We start from the raw sequence: 26,042 nt of genomic DNA, 5'->3' as shown, positions 1-26,042 counted from the left end.
GCTTTGCATTGCCTCCAGCGTTGAAGCCACTGTGAATTTTGTGCACCTGACCCGGTGTATTACTGCCCTGCATGATTGGCCCATTTTTACCAAGTGACAATGTCATGTAATGACGCCGAGATGACGTCACAAATTTTCGCTGTTTGTTACGGCATGTGGACGTCCTCGCACTGTATCTTTTTTTGCGTAAGTCGAGTTGACACCAGCGTTAATTTTTTCTTTGAATGAGCTATCTAGCATTTTCATCTTCATAAATAAGTAAATGCAAAGGCAGGCTATTAAAGGTGACAAGCATTGCATGAAAGGACGAAAAGGGGTTCACGCGATACATAATTCCTTCACTATCTCACACACCGGTTCTCGGAAGAGTGGTGCGACCGCAGTCATTGAACCTGACCACGATCGCTGCGGCTGAAATTCATGGGCACCGCTCAACCGGTTCATGCTACCTGTTCCGGTATAGCCAGTCCCGCCATCAATAACCGTGAACTTTGGGGACGCGCCTCTGTGACGCCGCTCTTTGTGACACCGCGCACATCGTTGTGTATTCACGGTCGACTGCACCGCATTACTTTCGCAACACCGCCATCCTCCGTAACAAATGGGAAACATGAATAGATAGCCCGATAGCTTCGATTCACTGCGGTTGAACGAACGGGGGAAGGTGCATCGATAGAGCTTATGTTTATTCACGATGCTTGCATGGCGTCTCGTTTACGAGCCTTCCGCTCGTTCATTGAACCAGCGACCCCCTAATACGCGTTTGCTGAACAGTTTGCAGCCACTGCCTCGATGAAAAAAAAGTGCAATGACCAGCAAGCCTTGCTTTCGAGTTCAAGGTGCTATTTACCATAACAACGAAGGTTCGTAACGAAACAAATAAAAAGGCTTACTCTGTTTTCAAACAGCAACTACCCTAGGGAAAATAGTGCACAGTAACACATATTTCATCTTCCGCGATTTATTGAAAATAAAATGGCGTGTTATTTGTACTTTCACTTTGTCCATCATTAATAAATGTGTCAATTGAATGAAAATTGTGCATTCGAATTACGATAGTGACTATAAAAGTATTAAAAGTGCCCAGCCATCACACTAGACAAATCAGCAATATGGAAATTTTTTGCATACAAATTTCTTCAATGCGTATATAAAACTTTCTTTCGATGTGCATTCGACAAGTTCAGGACAATGTCATTCTCACAAGCTTTGCCTTGTATGACCAAACAGCCACGCACGTACGGTCAAAGCGAAGTTGAAGCACGTGCGTTTTATGGTCATGTGACCAAAATACTTGCGAACATTAGAGCCAGCTGTTTGTAAGAGAACCCTTGTGCAACGTAAAAAAATAACCAGCAAGATGCTGGTTGGTTTACGGGGTTTTACATACTAGAGCGAGTGAGGCTGCGAAAGAAGTCATGACAAAGAGCTCCGTATAATTTCGACCACCTGGCGTTCTTTAACGTACGCTGCCATCGCACAGTCTACGGACTTCTAGCATTTCGTCTCCATTGATATACTTGAGACGAGATTGAACACGAGTTTTTCTGATCAGAATTCAAGCACCTTTAACAGCTGAACCACCGCGACGACTGCAACAGAACGCAGAGCATGGCCGAGAGTTTTGTCCAACAAGTACAGACCTAACTATCAACGCTATCACCACGCTACGTAAGAGTCGTCGTATCTTCTGAAGGAAGCAACACGCGCGAACTTCACATTTCTCACCCGTCTCATTTCCTCCTTGCCGGAATCGAACGCGTTACGTACGGGTTAAAGCTCCCCAAGAGCATCTCGCACAAAAGGTGCGCCAGCAACCGGTGTTACCCGCGTTCGCCACACTATGGTCCTCTTCCTCGGTCGAAAGAGGATACGAAACGTGATGAGAGATCCTCGCTTGGTGAAAAATAAAATACAATAAAAGGTGAAGATGCACGGGGGGCTGTTTGGCGGCACTGAATGGTATAAGCGGTGGTGCTGAACCGGGATGCGGAGACATCGAAGTCTCTCAGCGAGGCGCACAACACTGACGAGGAAGGGGGGGAATATGCCGCCGTTGATACTGCGCGGCCGTGGATCATTATTATGAGCGGCACGTTCCTCTGACACTTCCATCGGGTGCGCGCCTTCGAAACCACCGAAGGGGTCCAGGAAGCGCGGTTCGTGGGGATACCTCACCGAGCGTGGTTTTTCTTGCCTTCCCGCACGACTCGCTTCAATAGAGAACTACCAGAAAGAGGAACAGCAAAACAACGCCGCCGCTCCTTTAGCCCGTAAAAATGCCGAGAATCATTGGAAAGAAAAAGAAGGTGCAGAGGAACATCAGTCCCATTCTTCTTCTTTCTTCCGCTTCGATAATGGCCTCCTTTTCTATGGAAGGCCAAGTCTACGTATAGAGGGAAGACGACACCGGCACGTGGACAAACTGTGACTCTGGATTCATTTATTGGCCACCAAAACCGGGAAGGCACGCCAGACTGTGGCTTCAGAAATTTCGAAAAAAAAAGAAAGAAGTACTAAACATGGGGAAGATTCTTTTCGTTGGCGTTGTTGTTGCTGCTGCTACTGTTCTTATATTGCCATAAACTTTGGCATTGAAGGATGTCTCTGCATTTTAAGGAAAGTAACGCCGAATGCCCTAAATTTGCGACATTTGCCATTCTGGTTTTGTTTCTGAGGATTCATCAATATGTGGGGTTTAACGTCCCAAAACTACCATATGATTATGAGAGACGCCGCAGTGGAACACTCCAGCAGTTTCGACCACATGGGACTCTTTACCATGCACCCAAATCTGACCACATGGGCCTACAACATTTTCGCCTCCATTGAAAATGCAGCTGCCGCTGCTGCGATTCGATCCCGCAACCTGTAGGACCGAGTGCCTTAGCCACTAGACCACTGCGGGGGGGGGGGGGGGGTAGCTTGTTTCTCAAGAGCCTTGGGGGCACTGACCTCACGTATAACATTTGTGAACGTCTTTTTGAATGTTGTCATCCCATCTCCTATCGTTAACTTGAGATTTGCATGATCGTAGAGCGTTTATGTGATGATTATATTACACTCAGCCCAAAAAATACACAAGTAACGTGTAATTGTACAAATGAACAAAAATAGCCCACTCTGTTCACCCTACGGAAATCGTTGTAATAGTTTCACTCCAGTTTCAGCAGCAGTGCTAACTTTGACGTAATCTCAAAATAAAGGCCATTCTCTAAGAGTGATGACTGCATAAAGAAGCAAATATCTTTCAGCTGTGCCCCAGTGACAAAGCCCCGCGTGACAGGTATTTGTGCATTTCAAACACTGAACACGATCTGAATGGTTATTCCAGAATGTTCCGATAGAACAATCAGACCAATCTACATAACTGCGTGTGTCGCATTGTAAACGTGTTACACTCAACGCAGGTTAGTAAGGTTCAATCTTGAAAAGGAACCTAAATTGAGTTTCACGCGTTGCAGGCCAACATATGGGTAATTATACAGTGGAAAAGAAAAGTTTTAAGCGTAAAATAAAGTGATTAGCAAATAGTATTAAGAAAACGAAATTATTAGGCCCCTTAAACCGCTGCTACACGTTTTTTTTTTCCTTATTGCTGCTAGTGTCAAGATGTCTTGAATATGTTTACAGCTATAACTGCGGTCGAGTCATTAATGTGTCTGGTAACTTTGATTGGGGAACTAACTACAGTTTCTTCAACGGCTTTGCACAATGAAATGATTTTACTCCTAATGAACGTCTTCTCGTACTTCGTATTCTTCGTTGCCCAGCACATGATCTTAACAATCGTTCTAACAAGGAACAAGAGAGTATGGATTACAAATAACACATGAGCGAGTTGGTCTTCATGTTTTGTTAAGAAAAACCAGTCTTGTACTGGCTGTCACAATGGTCTGAAGTGGTGTTTCAATACAGGGGGTAGATTCACTTCGTGAAGATGGCGGCTTTTTTGTTTAACTTATTTACGTATGAAAGCAGAAAAGTGGGCTGCAATATAGCTGGCTGTCCGAAAATCACGAAATAGACACCCAACTAACAAAAAAAAGTTTCCGCAAAAGTTATAATCGAAATTGCCAGGCAGAAGTACGATCACCGGTTTGCAAAAAACGCCTGCTTGCTTCAAAACCTTTTGTAATAGAGGGCTAGACAGTGCCTTAGCAGCAAAATGAAGGTGATGCCACTTACACGCCATGTTTAGAACACATACACAATGTTTAGGAGCAACTGAACACGTAGAACTCGATTGTCTTTGTTTCCTCGACTCTACAAATACTGGTGATGTTTTTAGATTATTTGTCTCACGGAAGGGAATAGTTATTTCATACCTACTTTTCTTTAATTGGTGATTCGTTTCCCACTGTTTTATTCTGTTTCTATTCACAGAATAAACTGAAGTATCATGACGATCTCGTAAGCGGAGCGACACAGGGACAACTTCTCATGCACGTGTTTCAAATAGCGCTGAACTTTATCCCCGGAACTCATACGCCATAAACAGCGCCAATACCTAGAAAGACCAACGCAATCTACCAACAGGATAACGCAGTGACAATAGATAACGTAAATGTGAACCTTAAAGCCTATTGGAACAAGAATGAGGCTGTGCTCTCAAACCATACACCCACCGTAACGACTCACCACTTCTTTCGCGAAAGAGTTAAATCATCTGCCGGGCTCACCTGAACAATCATGGCGATTTCAGTTCAGCAACGCCGGCCTATTATCTCCACGGAGAGGAAAGACGCAGCCTCCGAACACCGAAGCGAGAAGGCAGGCAGGTCCCGTACAGGTGTCGATTTTGAAGAAGGTCGGGTCGGACCGATCGGATGCGCCAGGCGTGTCGAACTCGCGGGGCTCAGCGAAGAAGCTGCGGAGGATGCGGCGCGCTCTCTTCCCGGTCACCCCTCCGATATTTCTTTCACTTTCTCGCCGTCCGGCGCGGCAGTTTTTATACGGCGAGGGGCAGGATGCCCTAGTTTACGTCTCCTCCCAACTTCAACCACTGCCGCCGGACGGGGCTCGCTTCTGGGGTGGAAAGAGTGCGCCGGTTGTCCCCGAGCGTACGAGCTACGTTAAAGCCGAAAAGGGAGGAGAAAAAGGGAGACGTACGACGCTGCAGTGAGGAATAACGAGCGAAAACACAAGCAGCATCGACATGCCCAGACGACTCACCTATGCACGCTTCGCAGCGCATCATCACCCTCGCTCGTCGAAAGCACAGTTGAGGTAGCCAAGTACAAAACAGCAAGGACCAAAGTTCGGAGACGACCTTGCGACCGTTCCTTCACCTTGTCAGTGAGATTGACCTCGTGAACTTGAAGAATCTTCCTTCCTTCTCGTTCACCCTTTCTTCGCCCGCGCGAAGAGAACGAGCTAAAACGAGACGTGCGGTTTGGTTGCACGTGGTGGTTAGGCAACAAGTGCGGGGAAACCAATAGGACAGCCAGAAAAGACGCGTACCTTAGTGACGAAGAAGCCGTAGTCATAAATATGCGATCCGCGTGGCACACCAAGTTGGGCGGGGGTTTAGTCGAAAAGGGTAGTTAGTCAGGCGAGTCGAGACTGAAGCCTCCAAAGGGGAGCTTCCCCTTATCGTGAAACGGTCGGGACCTTCGGTCCTTCCGTCGCTCTAATTTTGCTTTGTTCAATTTGATTGCTAGACCATTCTCAGGTTTGATGTAAGCGGGGTCCTACGACAGGAAAAAAACAAAACAACAACAACACTGTCCGCCTATTATGCCTCTGCGTTTGAAACAAGATCGTCATTCGCCACTACACCGCAACGTACTTCGGGGTAGAAGTGGCAAAAGTAATGGCACCACCCGTGCAGAAGAAATACAAACTTTATTTGTGCAAAAGACAACGTTTCCGCTGAAACAGGTCAATGTCGCGCTCATTTTTTACAGCTTCACGCGTGAACTAGTTTGTTGTGCGTCTAGACCCCATCACACTTTACACTCAACGACGAATAGTAAATAAAAGATTAGATAAAATTGACATGATGTCACGTAGGTAAGCTATTTCTTGAACTTTTAGCGTGCCCCGCCGCGGTGGTGTATGGGCTAAGGTACTCGGCCGCTGACCGGCAGATCGCGTGATGGAATCCCGGCTGCGGCGGCTGCATTTTTGATTGAGGCGAAAATGCTGCTGCTTTGTGTGCTCAGACATGGGTGCACGTTAAAGAACCCCAGGGTTGTAGATATTTCCGGAGCTCTCCACTACGGCGTCTCTCGTAACCATATGGGAGTTTTGGGAGGTTAATCTCCTCATAACAATCAATTGAACTTGCAGCGTTTACGTGGCGTCGACTATGAAGATGTGATGCATGTAAAAAAGGCCACTCTGCTGGATACACGATGGTTATTTATAAAACTTGGGATAACATTAAGGCTGCTACACCAGGCAATAAGCGATAACGTGGATGTTGTTAGTAACGACGTCAGCAATACACTTTAATTTGTTTACCATCACCATTTGATAGCTTTGGAAGACCACCGATGAAGAAAGAAAAACAAGCTGGTAAATTGAGCTCAATTTTGCCCTATGGCATAATCGCATGGTAGGTTGATTGATTGATTTGTGGGGGGCCCCTTTCGTGTCAGGTTACATATTTCTCTGCCGCGGTGGGGCAGTGGTTGAGGGGATCTGCAGCTGATCCGGAGGTCGCGTGTTCGATCACGGTCTTGGCAGTCGTATTTCGATGAAGGTGAAATCATATAAGCCCGGGTACAGCGTGACGCCAGCGCATGTTCTTTTGGAATGTAAAATCTCTCTGATTATTATTATTAATATTAATATTATTATTCACTCAGATGTTTCGAAATTCGCACGTATGAACCCAGCCTATACTTAACGCAATTTTTGTTTTCAAGACTTCTGCGCATGACATGCAGGTAGCGGTCACAAACACTTCAATTGCGCCAATTACGCGTCGTCCAAGCAGATCGGGTGATATCCCGCCTATAATAACGCTGACTAGTCTAAAGCTGAATTCACGATGCAGAAACCACTATTTTTTTTTTCGCTCGGTGCTTGTCTGCACTCTAACTGGGATATTGATTTCCACATTCTCAGTGCTCTCAACTCATCATTATTTCGTTTTGTGAGAGATTAGCTATCGCTTAAATTAAGACGTGCAGTCACCTGCATCATTTGCAACGTATCGTCTCCTCTCTAATATCGGGTCGTCTAGATCATTCGATGAGCCAATGACATTGTGGTTTCAACTAATGTACCAGTCCATGCAAAAGTGACGCCTTGTAAGCGTCCCAATATTTGTAACACCCAAACATGAGTCTGATAAGGAATAATTGCTGCTATTAATTAGCAGTGTTTTTTTTAGTTTATAACATCAACAAATGCATTCACTAATGTTTCGTAAATTTGAAAAATTCAGTCATCGTATTTATGATTACAAAATCAGCGTCTCTAAAAAAATAAGAATGAGAAACATTTTATTCAGGTGTCCTTTGAAGAATGTTCTCAAATAATATTATTAAAACTCACTGAATGCCTACACTGTTTGCATGTCAAAATAACGCAAAAACAGTTCACCTTTATAAAAAGGTAAGCAAACGGTCTGCAGCCACCCAAAAGCATTGCTGTATTTTTTAATATTGAAATGACGATTAGAAATTATTGGTATTATTACCAACAAGAACAACAATGACAACAATAATAATAATAATAATAATAATAATAATAATAATAATAATAATAATAATAATAATAATAATAATAATAATAATAATAATAATAATAATAATAATAATAATAATGTATTAATAATAATAATAATAGTTATACAATCGAAAATAATATTTGAAAATACAGTATAATCGAACACCACATGAACCTCGAAACGTAAAAATAAGTTCCACCATGAAGAGTGAGTAAGCGCTAACAAACAAGGTCATATGCAAAAACCAGACAGGGATAAAGCGCTACATTAAACTAATACTCTCAATGATTCTCATAGGCCTCAACAATTTTTTTTGTCATCCTTATATGCGCATTTTACAGATTCAAAGTGTTTCCAAACAAACGCGTGCAGGCAGAACGTCGGCAATGAGTGCCCAAACGACCTAAGATTGCTTTTTTGACAATCTAGTGATGCTCCTTTGTCCCCGGTGAATAAAAACACCAGCCTGACCTACATGCGTTCTATTAAACGAAAGCGGAACAGCATAAATTACGCTTCGAGTGACTCATATGACTCATATGAGTCATGTGAAACATTGTACTAAATGCTTGTTTTAAAGGTGAAGATGAAGCCGACCGTTTATTCGTGCGGATCGAACATAAATGATCAGCAACATGCACAGACGAACCCTCTCGTCGTTCCCTTCTTCCTCTTCTACTTTGGTTCCCGAACAAGTGCACTGATTCTACGGCGTGGGATGCCAAAACTCTGATCGGTAAGAAAACGAGTGCAGAGAAGACAAAGAAAGAGACAAAAACAAGAAGATAAAGAAAGAAAAAATTCATGGTGACAGGAAACTCAAACCCACGTGTCCACAATCCCAGCGCCTTAACCACTTGGCAATTCTGGCACGCTATAAACCCTTTCCCGGTTTACAAGCACAGGCCCTTGATGACATTCAAACTCTTCAACTGCTGTGCCTGAATAGCATCGGTGGGCAAGAAGAGCTTTAAAAAATAGCCCACTCATTTTCTACGCTTTCTTTCCCTTATTTGGCAAAATATATTCAAATAAAATTTCTTTTGAGCTACATAAAATAGATTCCTTAGAACTTCACGCACGTTCGTTTTATTCGAAAAACTAAAAAGAGAAACTTCTTACAAATAAAGAGAATTTAAAAACGTGCTCCCAGTTTCGGCGTTAGGAGCTGGTGAAGGAGGTGACCGGAAGTGTTCTGAGGTACACCGCTTGCAATCTTGAAACGATGAATACAGCAGAGCGTAGCTAGACCCTTTCGCTGTTTACAGCGTTGCTAGACGGCTTCCGGTTTTGTGCCCCAGCGTAGCCTAAAAGCATTGGCAGAGAACGAATGCTTTAGCACGAAGCCCGCTCCTTTCCAACACTTTTCTCGCCTTTGTCTGACAAAATAACTCAAATAAATTTTCTTCTAAGGTAGACGCAACATGATATGAGTTAGTCGTTAACTTTAAGCTCCTTCCTTTTATAAGAAAGCGAAAAGTCCTTCCTTACTCTGGCACAACCAGAGTAAGAAAGCTCCTTCCTATCAGAAAGCTCCTCCCTTACTCTGGCACAACCAAAAAAAAAAGTTTCCTGCTTCAGCATTAGAGAGTGATAATTCAATTAAATGGAAGTTTCTTGGAAAGCAACACGTGCTGCTGCTATTGCTACGTTGACATCAACCGAAAAGGTGTAGCAAGATGGTCGCAAAGGAAACGCAGGATTACGGCGAAAATTTTGAGAGTGAGGAGGAGAAAAGGAGCGGGGAAAACGGGTACGAAGAGATACTAAGAAAGAAAGACAAGAAACAGGGAGAAGGATACAAAGGCAGAGAAATACATGTAACGCAAGAGAACACAGATATATAAGTACGGAAGGAGAGAAAATGACTACATAGAGAAAGAGGGGAAGGAAGGAATCGGTCTACAAAGAAAAATATGCACAGAAAAGAAAGAAAGCGAGAAAGCGAGATAGAAAGTAAAGGTTAGAAGATAACAGTACAATGATAGAGCATACACAGACACGTATAGCATAGCGAAGCAAGGGGTGAGAGCGAGAGGTCAGAGCCCAAGAGCCTAGCCAAGCCAAGACTAGGCAGGTACCCAGAATCCATGCTGTGACCCAGCATCCCGTGATTTAGTGAAAGCTGCAGTAATCCTTTTGCAAGTGAATCTTCTCAATTTAAGCCATGCAAGAAATGCGCTTGTAGCATTGTGTAATTCACCAATTATGACAATTACAATCTGCAGTGACAGCACTGAATGAGACCTCGTTTTACGAAGTTCGTTACCACCTTTACAAATTAGTTCAGGGTTGGAATCATTGTTCTATATTACACACCTGTACTGAAGGCACCTTAGTGCACACGTCTTCACGTGTTCTCGAAACTGCTGCTTTAAGACTTTGTTATGCCCATCTCATGGCTCGTTTATTTAATTGTTGAACTACATTTTATCGATAACAACATTACAAGAAAAAGGCGGGCCGAGACTAAAAAAATGTAACAAGTAACTGTCCTGTCATGTTGTTTTAAACCTTAGAAGAACTAGCATAAACAGCAGGTAAAGGTAAAGATGTGACGGGAGGAAAACGAACTCTTAACTGTTATAACAAGAAGCATCTATTTTAGGGCATTGAAACTACGTCTTTGGGGTATTGAAACTACGTGTGCAGCTCATAGGCATTTATTTCTGCGTTGATCGGCATCGACGTCATCATTCACATTGCCGTCGGTGGCGTGACTGATATATAGGGAAAAAACAAAATCAAAAAATATACCCAGGACCGAATCAGAGTTCAAATTTGGCCCTCTGGTGACGGTCGGGTATTCTACCGCCGAGCCACGCTAGGCCTATAAACTAATTTCCAAAATACCCTATACAGTCATGTCGGGCAAGAAATATTGCGAATCTATGTTATAAAGCACGGCAGAAAACCATGCTGTAGCACTAGTCATCACAGAGAGCTAGTTGTGCAACGAGTGTGCAGTTTAGTATTTCCCACCCACTGCAAAATGCTCAGCCATAATCCTTCATCGTCATAAGCAAAAGCAGCATTAACAAAGCGAACATAGTACATCATATATATGTAGCGGATACCTCGCTTATTCGCAGAAAGACGAATAATGGCAGAGTGGGTGTTGTCCGACTTCACAACCATTGTGATTTATGGCGTAGTAGATACTTAGTTGGGAGTCGAAACTTCAAACACAGTTGGCAACAAGAAGCTGCGCTTAGAATTTTTATTAGGCAGTATGGTAAACGTCAGTGAATTTTTTTCTATTTTTTGCATATTCTGCAGTTCTCAATGCTCTAATGTCTAGAGCATTAGGATTACTTTCTTCATCTTTTATACAGGTCATTTGACATTGCGAGGTCTGTTGGTATTTATTCTATTTTGCTTTACTGCTTCCCTGTACGCATTTGCTTCTGGAAGATTCCCTTTTTCTACTTCATTCGTACGTATATTTTCATCGTGCTCCACAATGACATCTTTTAACAATCGCTGAACTGAAGCCTATAGTGTGAAAGTCGTGTAAATTGGAATAATTAGCAGCTGTTTGTCTACTTTTTTGATGCCAGACAAGACGGACTAACTAACACAGATCAAAATAAAGCAATTTTGAACAATTATTTTCTCATGCTTCAATTCATACTAATACAAATAATCGTCACGTTATAGTCACGCAGTTGTCATTGTAGTAATTAAATGGCCCACCACGGTAGTCAAGTGGTTACAGTGTTCGACTGTGGACCGGAAGTTTGCCAATTCAAATTCCGGCCATGGCGGCTGCATTTCATTCAATGATTGATATGTGGAGTCTAAAGTCCCTAAGCCACCATAGGATTATGAAAGATGCGGTAGTGGAAAGCTCCGGAAATTTCAACCACCTGGGGTTCTTTAACGTGCACCCAAATCTGAGCACACGGGCCTACAGCATTTTCGCCTCGCGGCTGCATTTCTCCTAGAGCTTAAACTGCCTGAGGCCCATGTATTTAGATTTCGGCACACCTTAAAGAACTCCAGGTGGTCGAAATATCGTAGTCGTGCACTGTAGCATTCATCATAATTATACTGGTTCTTGGGGCATTTAACCACAGCCAAAAAAAGACGAAGTATTTTAAGTAATTTCGCAGGCCTCTACGTCCTGTGTGATTTCATAACAATGAGTAATTTAACGTAACTTCCAATGTACACTGTTATGTAGGAGATGCTAGCAATCCGCGTTAGCATTTTACGTATATTTTACAACTCGCATATGTGCCTTTCACATAAAGCATCACCCACATCACCCACTTGTATTTGATTATGGCGTGTGCCACTGGGAGCTCCTCCTTATTTGGGCAATTGCTTTCTTCGGCAATCAGAGTATATGCGGCTGCACGTGCTGGCGTACCACACATCAAACGCACGCCGCAGTCTTGACCTGGTTATGACTCTGCATAAAGGGATGGGCCTCGAAGTGCACCTCCTATTTGATCGCCGTCTTCGCTCGATTCTCCATACGCACTTAAAGAATGCCTGTGTACACAATGTCTCCTGCGCTTAGCGTTCGACGAGACGAGTTCCGACGAACAATAGGCATTACATTGGTTCGCAAAGTTCGGCATATAAACTGTACACTTTACACTGCATTGGCCGAAGGTCACAGCGGTAAATGGTGGCATTGCAGACATTTTTTGCTTAGATGCTACAAAAGGTCTAGTGAGCACACGTGCGAATTGATGCCCGCTTTCTTCGGTGTATCTTGATAAGAGAGTAGCAGTTATTGGCGCAAAAATACGACTTTCCCGAATCTTTGACTCCTGAGTGGGTAGTGCACACAACACGCAGTTTTCGTTGTAACGTATACGAAAAATTTTGTTCACAAAACGAGAAATGTTAGGTACATAAATAACTCGCACATTGGTCATCACGTACAAATAAATATAGCAACCGGACATTGAAGGGATACTAAAGGCAACTATAAAGCCGACCGTGTTTGTTGAAAAAGCGGTCAAGAAACATCGTAGTGTTACTTTTGTGCCAGGAACGGGCTTATTTTGAAATAAAATCTCGTTTCAGTAGCCTGCATCGGGTTAGCGTACTTCATATTACCCACCTCGAAAAGCGGACTGACGTCACTGTTGCCATGCACAACGTTGCCCTGCGCAGTCGCCGGCACTAGTAGTCAAGACGAAAGCAGCGGGAGCCGCAGCAGCAACAACGGCCACTGATCGATTTCCTGCCATTGGCTCTGAGATGGCGGGCGTGTGTTGGTTCAACTGCGCCCAGCTAGAAGGCACAACCTGTCAAGTGTAACCACGCGAAAATTAAATTTTGGAGCCACTCGCACCATTCTATATAGTAACGTACGGTGGTTATTTTTCTCCATGAATCAGAGAAAAACAAACAAACAGCATTTTGTTGCCTCTATTGATGCACGGAAGGTTCTTTATTCAGTGCAGCAAGATCGATTACTAGTGATTAACTGTAGGCGGTTCGTCTGACGCCATCGGTATTATTATGAGAATGTCCTGCTGTGGTGCTTGTATGCTTGTGCATTTACTTTAATTTCTCGGTAAGTATACGGGCAGTTATTGATAATAATGTCGTTTTAGATGTCGTCATACAATGAGCTAACATGAATTCGTATATGACTTTAGTGTGCCTTTAAAAGGAAGCTTTCATAATAATGGGTGCTATACACAACGGACAGTTACGTATTCACGTACCACCGAAAATACACACCAGCATAGCATAACACTGACAATGTAGAATGACGTCACGTCGCAAGCCAAACATAAAAACTATGTTTCAACCGATTAGTGTGTGGTTTATTGCAATTAAAGCTTATTTAAATCGGAGCCTTGAGGTGACATTATTTAATCCTCTTTACAAAATGGACGCATGATCTTATTAGCAAAGCAACAGTCACTTTCAGGAATTTAAGTGGAGCCCAACATTCTAGCTGCAATTATGAGAAAATGCATGTGCGCCACATAAGTGATAGTCAGGTAGAACCAATAAATGAATACCAACAGATTGGAAGCGGGGCCGAGCACCATAAAGGATTAGATGGAGCGACAAAATTCAGATGTTCACTGTAATAAGATGGAAACAGCTGTACCAGATTACAGCATAACATGAATTGGAGATTGTTGGGAGAGGCCACAATTCGGCACTTGAAATAAAAATTACGTTAAAGAAACACGAAAAACAATATTTTTAATATGAGGGCCTAGTGACTAATCAGTAACGATATTTATGTTTTATAGAAGCACGAAAAAAGGGGAGTTGTTTAAGGGGATTCTTGGTTCTGCTAAACACAGAAAATGAAACTAACAGACAAGTAGGCCAAGGAAAGTAATTTATAACGCCAGACACTATTTTATATTCAATAGATGTATCAATAGGCTAAAGAGCGAACGTCTTGAAATATTTGTCAAACCACGCCTTCGTACATATCTAGAAAAATATCTCATTTCTAATACAGCACAATTCGCTGAATAATATTAGTATTTCAACCATATCGCCGTTTCTATGTGCTTGTTGCAATTCTTAGTTGGCAGCTTCGTATTCAGTAAAAACAATAAGGCAAGGAAAGGAAATTATAACGCCTGACACTGTTTTACATTCCATAGGTTGATCAATAAGCTAAAGAGCGAGCGTCTTGAAATGTTTGTCAAGCCACGCCTTTGTAAATATCTAGAAAAATACCTCATTTCGAATTGCTGCACCATTCGCTGAATTATAATAGTATATAACCCGTATCCCCATTCCTATGTACTTGTATGAATGCTGGGCTGGGAGCTTTGAATTAGGTGAAGTGGTGTATCGTGATGCCCTTGGTATGACTTGGTGACTGTTTCAGTATCTCATGATTTGAAATAATTTATGACACGTTTAAACATGATATTCATGACGTGCATCTCATGTAAAACATGAGTACGTGCTACGCTCATAGTGTACTCGCGTACGTTTAACTAGCTTCACATACATCAAATTTAGTAATACGTGACGTGAATGCATGACGAACACAAATGCTAGGCGCAAACATGATAATCATGACGTGGAATTCATTTACGGCATGACTTACGTCCACCTCATACCATTGTGGTCATTTTAATGTGACAGTTCAACCTTCCTCTTTCGTGCTTCAAATATCATCGATTTCCACTGTACGTGGGCTCTACCACTTTTTGAGACTATGCAGAGGTATTACACCACCTAACGGAGAAAAGGAGTGACATCATATTTCAGTGGCTACCTAGCCACTGCGGCATGATCTGTAACTATAAGGGGCCGATCAAGCTATCCGTTCAGCCTATACCACCACTGTTTGATATCTCTTTCCAGAAGAGGCGCTTATGAGATGCTTCGCCTGCTTGCGTTCCAATGCACAACATCATATTGGAATGAGCCCGCATTTCATGGAGACACAATTACGCTCTTTTGATCCAAAGTTAAGCCTTAGAAATCCATCAAGGATTCGTCGAAGTGACACTACCATTATCTGTATATTCTGGCTAGGCGTCACGTTTACCCATTCGTATGTGTTTCGTACACTGATGGCTCACACCACCATCTGTGAACACCGTGGTGACAAAGAAACAATTCGGCATGTTATTTGTGACTGTTCCAAATGCACCACACAGTTAAGCTTTCAACAGGTTAGACGACCAGCCTATATAAGAAGAAATACTTTCACGCCGTCGTCCAGACCTAACATCATAGAAGGCCTTACAAGCACCAGTAGGCTTCTTGCGAACTACTGGCCTACCAGAACGACTTCGAGTGCAACGCTTTCTTGTGTGTGTATGTGTGTGGCTGTGATAGTTTTTTTTTTACATTTTTCTCTGTCTTTTTTAATCCCCTATTGCTCAACCCCGGTGCTATATAGTTAGCGTGCCGCATACTACCTGCTGGTTAAACTTCTTGCGTTCCTCTTCTGTTTATATATCTCTCTTGTTCTTTTTACTCCTGACATTATGACCTCAAAATTACATAAAGTGCAAATTGCAGCACAAAAATTTGCCTAATTATCTGTATCTAAACCTATAGCTTTAGCATGGCTACCACCGTAACACTAACTTTCAACAACTAATTTTAAATACGGGATCACGAGATGCACATACTCCTGGTTCGACCGCTATTAACTATGTACTTGGATCATTCTCATAACGCCATTTGCGACAAGTATGAGGACAAATGTGATGAGCGATCATGTTGTGGGCAAGAATTCAGATAATTTTTCAGCTAATGATAAGGATGGTTCATTTGCATACGTGAAAATATTGTTTGTCAACATAGTACCCGTATATGTGGCGAATAGCGTCTTCTTGAGCATGTGTTGTGCGGCAGTCGAGTATTGAATATATCTGCCCTGCGAATTCTGAAATTAAATTATTTGTAGAAATTTGGTGTCAAAGATTGTTCATTTTGTACTCTCTCTTGTCCTACGTTAAGCTTCGGTGTTTTTGAGCTTTTCCTCGTCTTCTCTGTAACATGCTCGTGTTTTGCAGCTTCTCCTTCTGTCCTGCGTTTCTGAGCACCCCTTTATTGAAAGAAAAGCAGCCTCAATAACAACGCCTATATAACATCGTATGCAACCCAATTTTAGTCGTAATCTTAAGAACGTTTCCTTTTATTTGCAGAATTGCTGCTTTTTCTCGCCTTCCAGCAAGTAGTTCAATAGCTCCCTGTTGTCATTAGTGCTCAGCGACGGGTGTGCCAGCAGGAAAAAAAAGCGTGATTATTTCATTGGGAAAATTAGTATAGTATAAAATATCCTTAAAATGTTGGAAGCCTTATCGGTGAGGCAATCTCAGGAATATCTATATAAGGTAAAAATCAGAGCACAAACTTTTCTACGCATTGTCGATGTTGTTCATAATCAACGTCTGGATAAAGAATTTCAGCAAAAAAAAACGGTTCCTGAGATAACCGATTCAAGAGCTTCAGAAAGATAGAGACTACCTAACTGAATTGTAAACACGTACGTCTGTGGTACATTCGTCGAGAGCAGCAGCTTGAATGACAGCTGCAAAGTGAGAGTAGGTCACGGTATTACCCCGCATACCATGCTCTGGAACGGAGGAGACGCATTTGATGGTTGTCGGAAACCAACTTCAAAGGTTGAGTGTTCCAAGATTTTCTTTCCTTCCCTCTTTGTGCAGTACTCTGTTACATCAGATCTGTGTTGATAACGTGTGCCACGCGTTCCTGCTCTGCCTCGCTTTAAGAACACATGATGAAAGGACACGAAAACAAGCCAGTGACCACAATCATATAGCCTGTAATCTTAGGGGTGTCTTTCGACGTCGCTTTATGCAACGGAGGTAGCGCAGTTTTAATTGGCGAGTACGCACTTTCTGCCATCCGTCTGCTTCATAGAGTCGACTGTCAAAATCTCGGGATTCACTAGACCGGCCGCTTCGAACACCACGTTTCCTAAAACATGCAGGTGAGATCGAGAATGATGGGGGAAAACAGAAATTCACGAGAACACTGCAACTATCGTCACCACTAAAGGGCTGCCAATTAAAATTCAGCGCGCTCATCTTTCGGTATCAGGTTCCTCGTTGAGTTGGCAAGCGCGAAAGCCAGGCGAAATAGCGCGTGGAGATGCGACTCTCTTGCGACTCTCATGAGCAGATGGGGTCACAGTGAATTAAGTTTTATCTTCTGTCTGATCTTTGCAGCTGTAACGATGGAGCAGTCCGAAGACACGCGTGCACACGCGATCCGTGGACGTCGCCCGTTTGATGCCCTCAAGTGACGAGGGCGTGGTATCTATTCTTCTGGGAAAAAAGAAATGCAAAGCCCCACACTGTCCTCAAGGGTGACGCAACACGGACATTCCGGCCATGCGTTGCCTCTCGCAAACCTGTCAAACACGTTCTCTTGGATTGACAAACAGGGCACGCGGGTGACACTCGCCTTATCACTTTGCCTTTTCAGATATAACAACTTGCTCAGCTTTCTTTTTATTTACCTTCATTCGACCGTTTTGCTCGGGTAGGTTCTGCTATCATGCTGGTAGCGACCTAAAAGTGCCCTCTGTTAAACACACAGCGGTTGTCAAACTCTATCGCAGTGCGTTGCGATACTCAAAAACGTCTTATGTTTCACTTTTCATCTCAGAAGAAAGCAAGAACAATAAAACGGGGAAGTAATAAAGACTCGTTAAAAATGACTTGATGGCATTCATCTTCCCCGTAAATCAACTTTTATGACTTTGCCCGGCGAGTCCCTCACTAAACACTGAGTACTTGTCCTCTCCAAGTCGATCTATTGCACATAAGAGAGCAACGTTTGAATTCGACAAAATTTCAGGGCAAGAGACCCTGCCTATTAGCTCTATAGGATGGAGTCCCTCGATACTTCGAGCCACAGCTGTCATCGAATTGGTGGGAGGCAGAATGATCGAGGCGCGGCAGTAACGCTATATTAAGGATAGCTTATCGCAAACAGGGCTGGTTAGGTTCCGCTACATTTAGCGATTTCAATACTATCTATTGGTTGTCCGTCAGGCGCATCTACTTCATGCTACTTAACCCCAATCTTAAAACGGAATTCTGAGTTGGACAACGTCGGTCACTTTCTTGAAAGCAATGCTGATGTAGAATTAATTGTGGCAATCCGCTACAGTTATCGTAGAGCAGAGAAATACGGAAAGGTCACGTTTCAAGCGAGTACCACAGTGCAAGAAATGCGCAACATTTCTGTAGAAACGTGTAGCAGCGCACTCTTAAGATGGAAAAGGATGGATGTAATTTTGCGCACCTCAGGATCTTAAGGGTTGCCAAGTTCAGAGGGTATAAACTTTAAATTTAAAAACACTATATGTGCACAAAACTCCCTTTATTCGTAACCAAGTTTAGAGTGTAGCGTAGCCAGAAATCGTCACTATTTTTTTTTTGGAATAGAGAAGGAGGGGAAGATCTCATCGTACTTTATGTATCATCGTGCGTACGTTGCTATGTGCTTGTATATGTAACGAAGAAGGTAGCGATGGTTAGGAGTTAGAAGTAGAAGCCGAGAAGGAAGAAGTGAGAATGAATTAAACATGGTGTATGAGCTAGGCCACGTCGTCCATTCATCATAATGTCATATATATATACACATAAAAGCATGAAAAATTTCGCAGACGTTGTGAACCCCATCCAGGCACCAGTAACTCAGCGCTAGTTTCAGTTTCAAGGAACATGCAAGCTCGCAGTGGTGGGCGGGCATCCTAAGATCTAGTGTAATAGAGTGAGGTTATTGTAGATGTTCGCATTTATTTATTTTCACAAGTTTTCACAAATCGGGAAATTTGATGTCACTGTAAAGGACGCTTATCTTGTTTGCAGGTCTTCTTTATTTCTTATTTCGTCAATTTTAAATCAGATGAAGTGCGTGAAGTGGTTTACTTGAGTTCATGGCGCTTGCCTCCGATCCTTCTCGCCATTCGCTCAGCGATATTGCATGTTCGATCGCGCTCAGTTACTTCACTTGGTTGGCGCTTCCAACTACAAGAAAGACAGCATGTTGCGACGAGCACAAAACAGAAGCTGCGGTGAGCTACACAGATGAAGTCAACCATGCGTCCAGCAAAATTACTAAATCTGGCAACACAAGTGTTTCACCGCTCTGCGGTGTGTTAACCCGGAGATTTCCAGTTCCGCAAAGGTTTTTCAGCTTTCCTAGTGGCAACGGGTGAAGCTATGTACTTAGAGTTATTACTTTAGCAATTATTGATTCCTTATCAGTGCGTTAGTATAGCCAATTATCTGCAAGCATGCCTGCACTGACAGAAGTGCAGCGTCGCTAGACTAATTAGTCAAGATGGCAGCCAAGCTGCTGTCAACAAAATGCGTTGAATGAAAAGCTTGAATTTGTGTTGGCCTCGCTACATAGTATTTGCTTCTTTTACTTTTGGCAAGTTGTTCAATGAGGTCCAGTAAATATAGACTCCTTCCTGTTTACGAAATTAATGTGGCCATTGTTTCAAACTTTGTGACTTTTTATTTCTCATACTGTCACTCAATACATGTTGTGGGCTGTGTGCTGCTATAAGTCATTACAGGGAATGTCGCTGGATCTAGCGTTTTGACAAGTGAACTTTTCTTAGTCAAGGCAGCGCTGTTGACCTGACGAGGACAAGTCAACTTGCCAAAATACTGCTTCCAGCGATGTTCTTTCTTGAAAAATTTCTGATCGCTTCAAGCTTCTTTGTGCCTCTGAACTTCAGTCTCGTTTGATACTGTAGTTCCGTGAGAAAAGTATATGCGCCGTGGTTGAGTCAAAAAGACGCTTCCTATCCGTGATTCTCGATAATTTTTGCAATAATTCCAAAATTCTGGGTTCAATATTTGCTCATCATGTCCCCATGTCAGTGGTAATTTAAAACTGCTTTTATAGATAAGCACTCTTTGTTTTGTATGTATATATATATATATATATATATATATAAATATATATATATATATATATATATATATATATATATATATATATATATATATATATATATATATATATAAATATATGCAATGAAAAAGATCATTTTAATTGTGTCGATCGAGATTCGTGTACTGAAAAATTGGCCATCTTAACTTTCGCCACTTCAGAACACACGAACCAAATACATAAAGTGGTCGACAAAGTTTTACGAATGGCCACATCGCCCAAGTGACCAGTGTACCTAAAACAAGCGCGTTTCGCTTGCATGTGAAGAGGGAAAGGAGAGCTTTTGTGACAGCACTCTTCCTCTCGGTGTTTCGTCCTTCCTCACTATTTGATGACTTCACCAGTGACATCATGAAAGAAATGTACTCTTTGTGATTTCTTTGACATTTTCTTTGACAAAGAAATTCCATGTGGCAATGCCGCAGCGTATCGGCATGCGATAGCGAATACATGGGAGGTACAGAAAATTTGAACTTCTTGCCCCCCCCCCCCGGCAGTTACGCAAGGGATCCTTGTATTCGAGCACGACGCGTATGCGCTTCCGAATAAGCAGTGGAAGAGCTGCGCTCTAGGTTGCGAAAATAGCAAACCACCTCTATTTATCGGGCCGGTCGAGAATGCACCCGCTGGGAAGCATCGCGTGGTAAAGTTAGCTCGGTGCACACAGTTGTCGCCCGGCTATCTGTTCTGACGTCGCATGCCGAACATAGGCAGATTGTTATATAATTGTTGGAATTTGAGGTCCCAAAATCACCATATGACTATGAGAGACGCCGTTGTGGAAGGCTTTGGAAGTTTCGACCACCTGGGATTCTTTGACGTTACTGAGTTTGGGGTTTTGAAGATCCCACAGCTGCCATCCAGTTATTGAGGGTGAGGTGTTGCCGACTGCCCAGGTCTCCTCGCTGCCAGGCAGGCTGTCACAAACCACGCCTTCGCGAAGGGCTGCTGTTTGAGGGAACCGGACTGAAGAGCCAATGAAGAGTACCGGAGGTTTATTTACATATTTACAGCACGAAGGGCTGCTGTTGGAGGGAACCGGACTGGGAAGGAAGGAGGAAGCAAGAAAAAGGGAGAAGGCAGGGAGGTTAACCAGAAAGACATCCGGTTGGCTACCCTACACTGGGGGATCAAGGAAGGGGACAAGAAAAATTAAAAAGAGGGAAGAGAGGGAAAAAGGAGGTGGGGGAGAGACTGACAGTAATTTCACTGCAGCGTGTAGAACTCTACCGCATGTCAGAGGCGTTCACACAAGCCTGTCTTTCTCAGGGAACACAGCAGGGCTTTCACTGCCTTGTGGGCTGTCGAGGCATGTGTACGTTGCTGTAATAGCACCTGCACAGAAAGAGGCCGATCATCCAGTCGCCGCATTGCGTTGGCAAGTACTTGTCTATCTGAGGCAAATCGAGGACAATGACACAGCAGGTGTTCGATATTTTCGTTGGTGCCGCAAACATCGCACGCCGCACTGTCAGTAATTCCGATTAACGTGGTATAAGCTTTCGTGAAAGCAACTCCCAGCCAAAGGCGATAGAGAAGCGAAGCTTCACGCCGATGTAGGCCGGGTAGAGGCCGGAGTTGTAGTGAAGGGTCGAGCTCGTGCAGTCGTGTACGTCGTATGCTTGATGTGTTCCACTCAGTCAGTGTGAGACTGCGGGCCAGTTGACGAATCTGCCTCGCCGCATCCGCTCTTGAAAGCGGTATCGGAACGCTGTTCGCTTCTTTATGTGACGTGCGAGCCGCATGATCTACGGAATCATTGCCGCCTATACCACTATGCCCAGGTAACCAAAGAAACGATGTCATGGCCTTTTTGTATTAAAAGGTGGTGAAGTTTCACGGTTTTGTAGGTCAACTGGTCGTGGCATCCGCGTCGGAGAACTGATATCAGGCACTGTAACGCTGGTTTTGAGTCAGAAAACACAGCCCATTTACCTGGTCTTTCATCTGAATTGATGTGTTCCAGTGCATTGAGCAGAGCCTCGAGTTCTGCCGTCGTTGAAGTTGTCACATGTGAAGTCTTAAAACACCGAGTTACCCCTTGTGATGGTATAACCACTGCTCCACCTGAACTAGACGGCGTCGTAGAGCCATTCGTGTAAATGTGCACGTGGTTACTGTAGTTTTCTTCCAGTAGGAATAGACTCAGTTGTTTCAGGGCATGTGTCGGTAAGTCCGATTTTCTCCTCATTCCTGGAATCATTCAGTGAACTCGCGGCCGGCTCGAGCTCCAAGGAGGAAGCAGTGGCTTTGATGCAGGTGCGTATGTCTCAGCAAACGATGAACGATGCTTGTAGACAATAGTGCCGTATGTCGTGCGGGGCCTTTCAGCAGCTAGGCTCGCCAGGTGGTGAGAAGGGGTCCTGGCATAATACCTGAGGTGCATGCGCATTGTCTCAGTAATAATATGCGTATTTATGGAGTGATCTTGAGCGATGGCAATGGTTTCAGCCGTTGAAGCACTGCGGGGTACTCCAAGGCATATCTTAAGTGCTTGGGCTTGAATGCTCTGAATTGCGCGCAGGTTGGTCTTGCCGGTGTTAGATATTGCAGGTAAGCTGTACCGTAAGAATCCGATAAACAGCACTCTGTACAGTTGTAGCATGGATGGTATCGGTACTCCCCAATTCTTTCGTGCAAGGAATTTTAACATGTGTGTCATGGTTACGGAACGTTCGTCACTATGTTTGTCGATAGCGGACGAGAAAGGATTAACATGAACTTTTTATTTCATGGCATGGGTGGAACGGCTGACGGCGCACGGATACGCTACCGTGTGCAGCACCGTTGAGTCGGACGTCGCGGCCAACCCAGATGTCAGGGTCGTAACTCCGGAGGTCTAGGATCAGGCCACGGCTCACGAGGACCACACCCGGTAGGCCTCGCCCACGAACCTGCTCCCGGCCACTGCACCCAGGCAGGAGCCGTTCGGCAGGTCCCGGCCTTGGACCTTGAACAGACACACCGGAGCTCGACCTGGCCGACACGTACGGGTCTCACGTCCGGCTCAGGAACGCTGCTAGGAACTCGTCCTCTCGAGCGGCGCACTGCTTCCTCTGCCTTCGTGGCCTCAACCCTCGAGCTCTCTTTTCCGCACGTTCCTTCTTCTTGGCCAGGGCACCGCCAGGTACCCTCGGGTGCACATTGCAGCTCATGAGCTCGTGGCCCACGTCCGAGTCTGGCGCATCACTCGGCACCGCTCGGCGATCCTAGATTCAGCCAGCAACTTCCCTGGCACCTGTATCCTCGGCCACCCTGAATCCTCGCCCGGCTCCGTGCTCCTCTGTGCGCACTCCCGCGTCTCGTCCGGCAGAACATCTCGCTCGTCCCTTGCCGAAGTGCGACGCTCTGGTGACACCGGCGCTTGATGGCATGGGTGCGACTACTGAGCAGTCAACCCGCATCGGAGACGCGATGCTCCAGGCGGGGAATGGCCAGCCCGTCCAGCAAACAGCTTGCGTCGAGACGCGATGCTCGGCGCAACCGTGACCATTAGCCAGGTCACGTTCGTCGCTGTGCCGAACGGCTGACCGCGGAGACGCCTCGCCGAGATCCGCGATGCCCTCGGCAAGGAAGAGAACAGCAGGCCAGGCCGCGCCCCAAGATGCAGTACTCGTGCCGGCAACGCCACCCCAGCTGGTAGTTGACGGCGGTAGCGTGGACAGCCGCGTTCCCCGGCCGGAACCTGGATCGCCTGCGTCCGACGCTTCGGCCCGCTGTCTCCCGTCTGCCGCTGCTTCGGCTCGTCCCCAGCCACAAAGTCCACTGCCACGTGATGGTCCCCGTGGCCCAATCGTGGCACGCCACCTCTATGGGCCACCACAGGTCATCAGCTGACACTCACGCGCACATTACACGCGCCTTGCCCCGCACTTCCGTCGTTGTCGTTTTCTTCACTCATCACAATGTGACATGTTGCGATCATCCGCTTCGTCGCATGCTTCACGTGTAGAGTCCACGACAGGTTTCTATCTATTATGACTCCCAAGAACCTGTGGCTTCTGCTGAACGATATGTATTCTTCATTAATCGATATAGTGTAAGCAGTCATTGGCTTCCGCGTGAACGCTACCACTGCACATTTTCCGCAGGACACCTCGAGGCCTTGTTTACGAAGATAGCATGACGTCGTTGTAGCAGCCTTCTGAAGGCGGGCGCGAAGCTGAGGCCTTATCACACCTGATGTCCAAATGCAGATGTCATCAGCATAGACAGAAAGTTCTACAGTGCTAGGTAGCTGCTCGACTAGACCTATGAGAGTTAGGTTGAAAAAAGTAGGGCTTAGCACTCCTCCCTGAGCAACTCCTCGGCTGCTGTAATAATCAGGTGTTGCGCCATTCACTGTTATCACGTAAAACAATCTCAGCTGTAAGTAGCTGTACACCCACATATATATCTTGCCACCAAGACCTACTGTTTCCAAAGCACTAGGGATGGCTTCATGGGTGACATTGTCGTAAGCCCCCTTAACGTCTAGAAACAGGGTGGCGCACAGTCTCTTACAGGCTTTCTGGTGTTGAACATATGTCACCAGATAAACAACGTTGTCGATTGACGAATGGCCGCGCCTGAATCTGGTCATGGATACTGGATGGATTTCGTAGTGCTCTAAATACCACTCCATTCGTGTTAGAATCATTCGTTCCATCGTTTTTCCCACACAACTGGCAAGTGCGATAGGACGGTATGAGGCAATATCCAAAGGAGATTTACCAGCCTTTAGAAGTGGAATGAGGCGACTTGACTTCCATGCCTGGGGAACCGTACCAGTCTGCCAGGAGTCGTTGTATAGGCGTAAGAGTGCCTTCCGAGCTTCGTCTCCAAGATTACAAAGGGCACGATAGGTAATGTCGTCAGGACCGGGTGCTGAAGAACGTCTGCACAGAGCCAGTGCCGCCTCTAGCTCATCCATAAAAAACTGGCATTCCATACGGAGATCACGTGAGGGCGGTGGGTTGTCAAATGTTCCCGTTCTCGACACTGTGAAATTGGAATCACCGGCAATTCTTCTACAGAAAGATTCTGCGACGTCAATCTCTCTGCATCGAAGGTGAAGTGTCAGAGATGTAAACGGGTGTCGCTGACCCAAGGTTGTGCTAAGACCCCGGACAGTTCGCCATATCAGTGATAGGGACTTTCGTGAATCCAACGACTCGCAAAAGGATGTCCAACGTCGCCTAGCCAGTTTATCCATGTGCCGCTGCATTTTTTTTTGAATGCGTCTAGCCAGCCTCAAATCATCCATGAACTTTGTCCATCGGTACCTTCGTTCTGCACGACGGCGTATTGCGAGAAGTTTCTCAAGCTCGATTTCGAAGTCGGTGCGCTTGTGACTAATCAAATGTGTATGCGTGGTATTCTGCAGGACATCCTTTATCGAGTCCTCTAGGTTATATGATGAGCCGTCGGTACAGCAGTCTTCCATTAACATTTTGAATTTCGGCCAATCGGTGTACTTGAGCCTCTTGAGGACTTGGAGCTGGTGAAACCTTCTATACACAGGTAAGTTGGTATATGGTCGCTGCCCTGCGTTTCCAGATCCGAAAACCAGTGCACTTTCCTGGTAAGTGAGCGAGAAACCAATGTAAGGTCCAGGCAGCTGCTGTAGGCTGATCCGCGTAAATATGTAAGGCTTCCATCGTTACAAACGCAGAGTTCGTACTCCGAGGCTAAGGACACCAATTTTCTTCCTCTAGAGTTGTCCCTGGAGCTTCCCCATTGGAAATGATGGGCATTGAAGTCGCCAGTGATCACCCATGGCCTTGGAGTCGATGTCAGAATACCGCGTAAGCGCTCGCAGTCAAGGCGGCTCGATGGAGCTAAGTAAGCTCCGATAATCGTGAAAGCAACCTTATCCTTCTTCACAGTAAGGCACACATACTGATTCTCTTCATCAGGCGAGACTCTGTGGTGAACGTAAGTGAGGTCATGGCGCATGAATACA

The 26,042-nt window shown here is 44.8% G+C and overlaps 1 protein-coding gene across 5 annotated transcripts in view; it reads right to left on the bottom strand.

Moving 5' to 3' along the window:
• LOC119178401 (uncharacterized) overlaps positions 1 to 26,042 on the bottom strand; it is a 144,116-nt gene that overhangs the window by 11,703 nt on the left and 106,371 nt on the right. For 2 of the 5 annotated variants that reach the window (XM_075889313.1, XM_075889307.1), the window contains exon 2: positions 12,765 to 12,951. The exons of 2 other annotated variants lie outside the window; for them this stretch is intronic. Coding sequence is in view for 1 of the 3 variants with exons in the window: in XM_037429602.2 (XP_037285499.2) it covers positions 4,683 to 4,694 (12 nt within the window). In the remaining 2 variants the exon portion in view is untranslated. Of the gene's footprint in view, positions 1 to 4,682; positions 5,026 to 12,764; positions 12,952 to 26,042 lie in introns of those variants that run through there. One more of the 5 variants, XM_037429602.2, reaches the window with a different exon arrangement.

Source organism: Rhipicephalus microplus, chromosome 1, assembly GCF_043290135.1.
Source record: "Rhipicephalus microplus isolate Deutch F79 chromosome 1, USDA_Rmic, whole genome shotgun sequence".
In the NCBI taxonomy this organism is placed as follows: domain Eukaryota; kingdom Metazoa; phylum Arthropoda; class Arachnida; order Ixodida; family Ixodidae; genus Rhipicephalus; species Rhipicephalus microplus.
This window is presented reverse-complemented; position numbering and strand designations above follow the sequence as displayed.